The sequence below is a fragment of the Parus major genome, chromosome Z (assembly GCF_001522545.3).
Source record: "Parus major isolate Abel chromosome Z, Parus_major1.1, whole genome shotgun sequence".
In the NCBI taxonomy this organism is placed as follows: domain Eukaryota; kingdom Metazoa; phylum Chordata; class Aves; order Passeriformes; family Paridae; genus Parus; species Parus major.
Window position 1 is genome coordinate 9,066,781 of NC_031799.1, and position 9,588 is coordinate 9,076,368.

The 9,588-nt window shown below is 56.3% G+C and overlaps 1 protein-coding gene across 1 annotated transcript; it reads left to right on the forward strand.

The window, feature by feature from the left end:
- Nucleotides 1–4,273: 4,273 nt before the first annotated feature.
- Nucleotides 4,274–9,153, forward strand: APH1A (aph-1 homolog A, gamma-secretase subunit). Its single transcript, XM_015615209.3, has 7 exons — nt 4,274–4,493; nt 5,586–5,756; nt 6,841–6,914; nt 7,082–7,204; nt 7,535–7,662; nt 7,895–8,018; nt 8,243–9,153. The coding sequence occupies exons 1-7, from the start codon at nt 4,381–4,383 to the stop codon at nt 8,278–8,280; spliced, it is 771 nt and encodes a 256-aa protein (XP_015470695.1). The 5' UTR covers nt 4,274–4,380; the 3' UTR covers nt 8,281–9,153.
- The last annotated feature ends 435 nt before the right edge of the window (nt 9,154–9,588 follow it).

Consider the following 9,588-nt stretch of genomic DNA (forward strand, 5'->3'; position numbering starts at 1 on the left):
CAACGCAAACTGAAGAGCAGCCGGATGTGTCTCATTCCTGTTACCAAAATGGGCTGGATTTCCTGGGGATGCCCAAAGCCATTATCTAGTCCTGCCCTCCACTTCAGGCCCCTCCATGATGTGGACCAAGCCCTGTTGTCCCACGCTACCCAGCGGATATCCCTCTAAAAGCACATCCACATACTGCCAGGAAACACAATTCATGCTGACCCCTTGTTGAGCCAGACCCAGCAAGAGACCGACAGGCATAGCTTTTGTTATCTGCTTTCCTTTATTTGCTGTGCCTCTTGGGTCAGGAAAGGAGGGTGTTGAGATTGCATCTCTTTCCTGCCCAGGTGCTGCTGGCCTCCCACCCCCTCTGTGGCCCAGCAATTCTGTTTTGTGGTTCTAAGGCCTTCTACAGCAGGGAAAAAAAGCTCCCCGTGCATGTGGTGCTCATCTTCAGTTCATCCTCCCAAAGTTGCAAAGTCTGCTGTGAGCTGCAGCCTCCCACCCTGGGCCTGGAGGAGCTGGATGGGAGGTAAGTACATAGTGTCTTGGACTGCTGAGCTGTCCCTGTGCAAGGGCTGGAGCTCCTACTTGGGCCCGCCTTCCTCTTCTGCAGTGCATCAGCTGAGCCGTTCTGTTGTTTAATCAAAGCACCTTCCAGGCAGAGGGTTGTCTGCCTGCGAAAGGAACTGCGTGTATAAGCACCTCTTCTCTGAAGCCTGTAGCCTGCACTGCAAACAAGCCTGCCCTGTGCCCCGGTCAGGGTGCGTCCCAGTGCCCAGCCTCTGGGCGTCCTTCGCCTTCCTGCAGGGACAAAGAGCCCTTTCACACCCACTGTTTTTTCCCCATTAGCTGCTGCTGCCTCCTGGTTTGGACCAGTCCAATTGACTTAACTGTTTACACCGCGCTGCAAGGGACTTTATATTCCTTTGAACTGCCTGTGACTTGGCAGTGAGATCCTGACTGCTGTTCCCAGGTGATGCTCAGCCTGAGAAAGACATGAGCTAAGTCATGGTTCAGCAAAGCTTTGCATTTGCTCCATTCTTCCACCCATCTCCTTTCCCCTGATCCCCCACAGAGAAACAGGTAGGCCAGGGAAAGCTCTGGGAGCATGGGGCACTGTGGAACTGCTGACATGGGTGCATGTTTCCCCACAGGTGTCACAGACCTACGCTGGGGACTGAAGTGCCTGTGCCCTCCTCCCTTCCTCTCTCTCCACCTCTCCCATGGAATTTCAACCTTTGGATTTATTTATTTTGGCCTGGCAGACTGAAGATCTCCCCAGAGAGCTTTCAGCCCTGCTGTTGGTTGCCACCCCATTGATATATCAGCACATTAACTTTCAGCAACCTCTCACCTCTGCTCTCTACTCCAGTTTTCTCATCTCTCCTGTGCCTCATTTCATCTCTGAATCCTTCCTGTTCAATGCCCTTGAATTACATGCTGGAGTGGGAGGACCACACAAAGAGCATCTGAGATATTTTTGATGAGACATGTCAAGCTGTGCAGAGCCAGGCACAGACTACTGCCACCCCTCAGCCTCTCCCTGCATCTACAGCTCGAGACACTGGGGTGAGGGCCAGAAAAACTGTGTTGCCAAGTTGGGAGGGTTTTGCAACACTCTGGGGGATTTCAAAACAGGTCAGGCCCCCTAAAGCCAAGTGCCACACAAATCTCCCAGCCCCCAAATTGATATTACTGACTTGTCAATGCCAGCAGAAGACAAGACAGCTGGAGGGAAGCATGGATAGCCATGACCATGAGGTATCATCTCAATTTTGTATAAGCATGCCCCATATGCAGTGCTTGGGGCTGTACTGCCTGTGAGAGTGGAGTCTGCAGTACAGGAGGACATGAGGCCCCTGCTCCACTTTCTCAGGGGATCTGGGACCGGCACTGGAGCATCTCTACTGCGAGGCAGGCCTACAACAGGGTGATAGGCAGAAAGGGACTCTTGGGGACAATTCATTGCATTGGTTTAGCGGTTGCTGGTCACAAGGTTGATTTATTGCCTTCCAGAGCCAAAGAAAATAAATATAAAGTACTTGTTATCAGGGTTCTGTTATGTGATGTCTTTCTCGCCAGGATGTCTTCCCTATGTTGATGTTTATTGTCTTTGGGGATTGGGCTAGGATCATCATTTTGGTGAACTTCATAGTATTGCCTTAGGAGATGATAAAATCACTGGTCTTGATTCTATCACACTGGTCCATGCTTCAGGTTCTAGGCAGGTCCTGCTTTAGAATCACAGAATAGCTGGAGTCAGAAGGGATCTCTAAAGATCATTGCCACAATGAGGAGGGGTGCTCAATTACATCATGTTACTCACAGTCCCATCCAGCCTTAGCTTGAATGTTTCCATTGGTGATGGATGGGTTTATCACAAAGTTCTGAGGTCATTTGAGATCTGAGATCACGTTTGAATTTCTTCTGGCCATTGTCCTCCTCCTTGTTGCTGGAGCTCTCCTGCTCCCTGCAGCTGGCAGAGGCATGCTTCCTTTGCCTGTCCAGCCAGCAGCCCACAGTGACCAGGACCAGGGCTGCTACAGGACTGCAGAAAGCAGTGGGGCTTCCATGGTGCCCTTCTTCCCCTGTATCACCTGCAGCAGCCAAGTGATGATGATGGTATCATGATGCAGATATTCTTCAAATTCTTCTATCTGTTTGGCTGTGTCCATGTTGTCCTGGTCATTGTGAAGCAGTCTGGGCTAGATGGTCAACAGAGCCAGGAAGAACACAAGTCTTGAAGCCAAGGCCTGGTGGGTGGAAAGATGAATCTGTGTGGCAGGGAACAGGGGGCTGGGGACACCCAGGATGTCCTTAAAGCCTCTCTGGGCACCTGCCACCACTGAGAGCCCCAAGCTCCTCTTCCTTCAGACCCAAGCACAGTTCTGTGCCCTGTCCCACCCTGAGGCACTTGCTTTTCTTCTTGTTAGAAACCCCCTGGACATTGCCCCCATCCCTATCCAGCCCAGCATTCCTTTGCATGCATACTCACTGCTCACCAGAATCCAGGTGTGGTGGGGTTGGAGCTGCCTGGTGATGTTCCTGGTGATACCTCCTGCTGTGACCCATCCTCCCCAGCTGGTCGAAGCCACCAGAGCCACATCTCCCAGCTGGTAAGCCCCAGCCTTCATCTCCACCCCTCAGTGGGTCCTGACCCAGGAGCAAGCTCCCAGAGGCTCTCCTGGCCAAGTGGGCAGAACCTCTGGAGCTGTAACTGAAAGTAACACAGGGATTGTAAGTGGATGTCCCTGGCTTACAAAGTGAGATGTGACTTTCTCTGGGCCAGGTGGGCTGACTCTGACCTGTTTTGCAAAGAAGTTATGAAATCTTAGGCAATGACAAAATTTCCCTCTCCCCTCTGGGATCCCTTGTGCTGAGGCACAACTTGGCCTTGTAAACCCGGGTGATCAAGCCAAATGTCAGTCATGTCCCTGGAACAAGTGGAAAAGATCCTGTGATTCCCTCTTCCAGCTACCAACTTGCTGGCTGCGAGGGCAAGCCCATGAGCTGGTGGGGAAATGCCAGAACCCACATCTTACTGCTCCCCTGGGATTTCCCTGGTTCAGGAGCCCTCTGTAGTCCATACTAGAGTGCTCTGCTGTGAATTGTGCCTCTTAGAAACAGGGCCTGTTTTCCACGACTTAACAAAACCCAGACCCCTCAAAAGCCTTCTCTGACCTTGCTGAGTGTGCCAAGGCTGGCACATGCTTCTGCCAGTTCATCAGGTGCTGAACTCCACATCCAGCGCTTCTGTCCAGAGTCTCCTGGAGGTGGAAAGGGCGTGTGTCGGGGTGTGGGTGTCTGTAAGTGGGAAGCACCCTGAAGTGCCTTTCTGTGTCAGTCTCGTTGAAATGGGATTGGACAGGAGGTGCCAAGTGGAGCGAACACAGAGCCACTGAGGGTGGGACAGCCTGCACACTTCACCCAGCCCCTGCTCCTGGAAGGCCGCGCAAGGCCCCACTCACGGAGTGGGCGAGGGGAAGAGGGCAAGCTGCGTCCCCACAGGACCACGGGACATGCCAAGCTGAAGGGACCCACAGGGATCATCGAGTCCAGCTCCTGCACAGGACCCCCAAGGGTCACACCGTGTGCCTGAGAGCCTTCACCAAACGCTTCCGGAGCTCTGCCAGGCTGATGCTGCAACCTCTTCTCCGCGGAACCCGCCCCGCTCCGGCTGTGCCCTTCCCGATATCCCACAGCTCCTGTGACTGACGGGCCTGGGCCCGCCCCGCGGGCCCGCCCCGGGACGCTACTTCCGGCGGCGGCGGCGCGCGCACGTGTGACGTCATCGGCCCCGGAAGGGCGGCGGAGGGGGAAGGGGCCGTGGGGCCCGTCCGGTCCGAGCTCCGGGTCCGACCCCGGTCCCGTGTCCCCACTCCCGCCGAAATGACGCTCGCCGTCTTCTTCGGGTGCACCTTCATCGCCTTCGGGCCCGCCTTCAGCCTCTTCATCTTCACCATCGCCCGCGACCCGCTCCGCATCATCATCCTCATCGCCGGGTCAGTCAGCGCCGGGGGCTCTGGTGCTGCCGTGGTGTGGGACCAGGATCGGCTCCGGGAGCGGTGTGGGCGTGGCGGGGCGCTGGGACCAGCGCCGGTGCTGCTACCAGAACCATCGTGGTGGGGGCACTGATTCTGCTGCTGCTGGTGCTGGTACCGGTTCGGATGTGATGTGGTGCTGGTCCCAGAGTCTCAATACGAACACTGTAGTCGGGACACGGGTGCTGGTACCGATGACGGTGCTGGTGCAGTATGGGCGTGACAGGAGTGCTGGTACCAGTATGGGTGTGACAGGGTGGTGGTGGCATCAGGGGTGTGATAGGCATGTGACTGGTACCGGCTGAGGCACCACCGTGGCTGCTGCAGGCACATCAGTCCTCATGCTGCTGCTGTTGTGGGCACTCTGGGGTCACCAGTCCTCATGCTGCTGCTGTTGTGGGCTCTCTGGGGTCACCTGTGCTCATGCTAGTGCTGTTGTGGGCTCTCTGGAGTCACCTGTGCTCATGCTAGTGCTGTTGTGGGCTCTCTGGNGTCACCTGTGCTCATGCTAGTGCTGTTGTGGGCTCTCTGGAGTCACCTGTGCTCATGCTAGTGCTGTTGTGGGCTCTCTGGGGTCACCTGTGCTTATGCTGGTGTTATTGCTTGCATGACAGGAGCACCAATGTTGTTTCTCTTACTGTCACAGCACATCGTAGACACAAGAACTCATACAGTACCAGTGGAGGGTTGGTAATGGTACTGGTGCATGTGTGCAGCTGGGAAACTGGTACTAGGTACTTCTGGTGTGGGACCAGAAGGGTGTGGTACTGGAACTGGTCCTGGCATGGATATGAGCCTGGCACAGGTGCTGGTACTGCTGTGGGCACAGCAGGGCACTGGTGCCAGTTCTGGTGACCAGTGGGGCAGGAGTGCAGGCACAGCACAGCAGTGAGACCCACACAGGCACCACATGCCCAGCACTGGTATCAGAATGGCACTGGGGCTGGTTGGAGAGTGGGCAAGGCTGGGGCACAGCTGCCAGCGCCTGTGCCAGTCCCAGCATGGCAGGGGCTCTGGCACAGTACCAGTGCCAACAAGCTCTGTCTCTTACAGGGCTTTCTTCTGGCTGGTGTCACTGCTGCTTTCGTCCCTCATCTGGTTTATCGCAGTGAAAGCCAGCAACCCCCAGGATGAGCAGCTGCAGAAGGGTCTCCTGATTTTTGGGGTGATGTTCTCTGTGCTGCTGCAGGAGGCTTTCCGCTTCCTTTACTACAAGCTCCTCAGGTAACAGCATCTCCCCCACTGTGCCAGCACTGCTGGACAGTCTTCCCGGCTGTGGTGGTCCCAGATTTTGCCTGTGAGCTGCTGGACTGGGGGAGTGTCAAGTGTGGTAGGAAGCTGCCTCAGTGTTTACCGTGAGCACATGGGTGGCACCCGTTTTGGTGTGTTGACCTGTGGGTCTCAGGTGATGGGGCAGAGCAACCCTAAGGTCTGGAGGATCTGGTGCCATGACCAGCTGTGGTCACAGTCTCGGAGCAGCCTGGGCAGCTCCCAGCCTTCCTGATACCATTGTCTTGGAGTGCAGGGTTCATTGCTGCCAGGGGAGCACGTGCTGCACCCTGTCCTGTGGATGGATGGGCACTGCTGGGGCTGGACAGGCAGGCACAGGGAGGTGTCCTTCATACTCCCTGGTGTTCCTGGATGGAAGCTGTGAGAATGCTGGGGGGGGAGCAGTGTTGGCAGGCTGGCGCTGCTCCCTGCGGCAGGGCACTGCCGGAGGTGGGCAGGCAGAGGGTAGCAGAGCTCCACGGAGCAGCCTCTGACAAAAGCACTGCGTTTCCTTTGCCTCGCGGATCTCCGGTCCCAAGCACTGCTGTCCTCCCCGGGCTGAGGAGCTGCCTTGCATCCTCCTCACTTATTACACCTCTAGTTAGCACAAATTATGAAGCCTCTCCTCTCCCAGTTTCTCACCCCATAGAATTTTTCTAACTCTTCGAGCTCTACCTGCACCTCCTCCATTGTTATTCAACATCTTTAAGTGCGGAGATCAGGTACAGCCTCCCACGCCTGCAGTGGGGCTGCTTTCCATGTGGGGGTGCTGCTTGCCTTACACCCAACGTGTGTAACCCTGCTCTGCCAGGCTGGCTGGCACCCACATTCCTCTGTGGAAAATCTTTCTATATGGCCTCACGTGATTTTCACATGCTTGGTTTGTCTGGTGGTACAGTCACACGGACAGTCTCCGTGGTGGGTGTTCCTTGGGGAGAGAAAGGTTGCCAGGAAGGTGGCATGGTGCAGAGTGAATACTGCACCATGCCTCAAGAGGTGGCTTGGCTGTGCTGGGCTCCAGTGTGCTCTCACCCCGCAGGAAGGCCATCGAGGGGCTGGTGGCTCTCAGTGAGGACGGCTGCTCCCCCATTTCCATTCAGCAAATGGCGTATGGTGAGTGCTGTGCAGAGCAGAGCGCCCTGACCACGGGGCAGGGGGCGATGCTGGGCAGGGCTGAGCTGCTGTGAGCAAAGGGAGATTCCTCATGCCAAAGTTTGCTTGGAGGTGCATGGGGTGACCCTTGGGAGGTTCAGAGGTTAACAGAGTCCCTGTCCTGGCAGTGGCTGGCGTGGGCTTTGGTCTCATGAGTGGCGCCTTCTCCATGATCAATCTCCTGGCAGACTCATTAGGGCCTGGCACTGTGGGCATCCATGGGGATTCACAGCTGTATTTCCTGACCTCAGGTGAGTAACTAGCGCCCTTCACTCACATTTCTGTCCCACTACAGAGGCAGCAGATGAGGCACTGGAGTTTTCCCTCTTGTTTTCTTGTCCATGCTGCACCCTCACCCACCAGAGCCCTGTCACATATCTCTGTCACAAAACCTTCTTGCTGTTACTTGTGACCCTCCCTGCTCTTCTTTCCATGTCTCCCACACTCATAGTCTGACCCAGCACCTCCCAGCCGAGCTGTTTCTCTACCCCCCTTTACTGACTAATCTCCATCCCTTCCCTTAGCCTGCAGGCCAGGTCAGGTGGGTGATTCTCTGGTGATACCTCTGCTTCTCCCTGCAGCTTTTATGACCATGGTGCTGATTTTCCTTCACACCTTCTGGGGGATCCTCTTCTTTCATGGCTGCGAGCACCGGCGCTGGTGGGAGATCGCAGCAGTTGTTATCATGCATCTCACTGTTTCGGGGTTGGTGAGTAAACGGGAGCAGGGCTCTGTGCTGGGGCCTATTCTCAGAGTCCTGGTCCCTGTGCTAGGAGGAAATAGTCTTTGGTACTAGCAAAGGAGCTGGCCCTTCACAAATCAAATCCTGGGGTTGGTGCCAGCTGTCCTGCTCCATTCACTGAGGTGATGACACTGCCCCGCATCCTATCCCTGTCCTCTCCTGCCTGCTCACCCTTATCCTCTCCTGCCTCTCTCTGCAGTCATTTTGCAACCCCTTGTACGTGGGCAGCCTGGTGCCCTCCTACCTGCTGATGGTTGGTGCCGCTGCCTGGGCTTACCTACTCTCGGGGGGATCTGCGCAGAACCTGCGGCGCTTCCTGCTCTGTAAGTGCTGCTCCAGAAAGGGGGTGGGGGACACTTTGGGTCTCGTGGGGTGCCAGGATTGGTACCATTGGACTCCCAATGGCTCAGAAAAAGGCATCATCCCGTTGTCTCCCAGACGAGAGAAGCAGGTGGTTTTTGAGGCCATGGTCAAGTTGTTGCCTCCCCTGGGAGAAGTGGGGTAGAGTTTGGTGAAAACTCACTGTTACTATTCTTGGTTCCTGCAGGTTTACGGAGCGGAGCCAGCCCCCAGCCAGGATCCTGAGGCCCTGCAGGATGTTCCGGTCCCCAGCCACCCCTCCCCTCCCCTCCTATCCTGGCGGCAGGATCGGCCATCACCTTCTTTGCAATATCTTTTCTCCGGGACTGGGGGACCCCGGCCAGCCCTGCTGGGGCAGGCACTGGGGTCCAGCTGTGGCAGCCAGCCGACCGGTGTGGCTGAGACTGGCTCACTCCAATGCCCCTTTGGGTGTCCCTATGAAACACCTCAGTTTTGGGGGACCCTACTTTGCTGGCCCTGCTGTGAGCTCAGCCCCAGTTAGCCTGCCTGTGACTGCCGGAGGCTTGAGCCCAAAGAAACCCATCGCTTCTCCCCCCGCTGCCACAGATGTGCTGCCCCCCTTGCCAGGGCAGGGGGCTCGCATTGCCTCCTTGCTGCAGGGTGGAGGAAGGGGCTTTGCAAAGTGCTGCCGCGCCCTGGGTTGTGGCTGACTGCTGTAGTGCTCCTTTCTCCACCTCTCTGCCCAGTCCTGCTGCCCCAGGAGCCACAGCCCTGGCAGGGCTGAGCTGGCATCCTGGTGCAGCAGGATGGTGCTGGGGGACCCACAGGTACTGACAGCATTCAGGATGGGAGGAGGAGGGAAAAAGATGGTATCCAGAGGACCCAGTGGGCATAGAGGGTGGTGGAAGGCTTGGGAGGAGATGCAATGCCACAGCTGTTGCCGGCACAGATTTGGGAGGGGGTTCAAGGGACCATTCCAATGGATCATTGCCCTCTCCTGTTCTTGGGGATTTTCAGGCGGGTACCAGCCCTGGTTCTGTGCCACAGGGCTGGGAGGGAGAAACTGCCATCGGGCTGAAAAGGCAGTTTTATCCACAGTGGGCTTTTATACCAATAAAATTAAGTACCACAGACAAATGGGGCTGTGTGTGGCTAGTAGTGCTGCCCTTGTGGGGAGGGTACAAGCAGTGGTAGCTTGTGCTGGTGTGACTGGAGCAGGATGGTCTGGCAGTCGCAGACCCGTTTTGCCTGCAGACCTTGCACCTGCTCTGTCCATCCTAGCAGTGCCTGTGCTCTAATTTTGCAGTTTTGGGATGGAGGCTGCTGAGGGCTGGAGATAGGCAGGTTCCTCTCCTCTCCCAGGCAGGGCCAGTTTCTTTTGGTTTTGCCATGGCCGTAAAGCTTCCTGGGACTTGGCTCCAGCTCCACAGGAGCCACCATGAAAGGTGGGAGGTAGCCACAGATCTAGAGTTGTTCTGGTTAATATAGCTATGTGATAAAGCCAGAGGTGAGCTGGGTGGCGGCGGACCAGCAAGCAAGAAGTGGCTCTGCCACCTTCAGCTCTGCCTTTCT

Coding starts and splice junctions, on each gene's coding strand:
- APH1A (XM_015615209.3), top strand. CDS start 4,381: ATGACGCTCGCCGTCTTCTTCGGGTGCACCTTCATCGCCTTCGGGCCC. Junction 4,494..5,585: donor ATCATCATCCTCATCGCCGG/GTCAGTCAGCGC, acceptor TGTCTCTTACAG/GGCTTTCTTCTGGCTGGTGT. Junction 6,915..7,081: donor CATTCAGCAAATGGCGTATG/GTGAGTGCTGTG, acceptor CTGTCCTGGCAG/TGGCTGGCGTGGGCTTTGGT.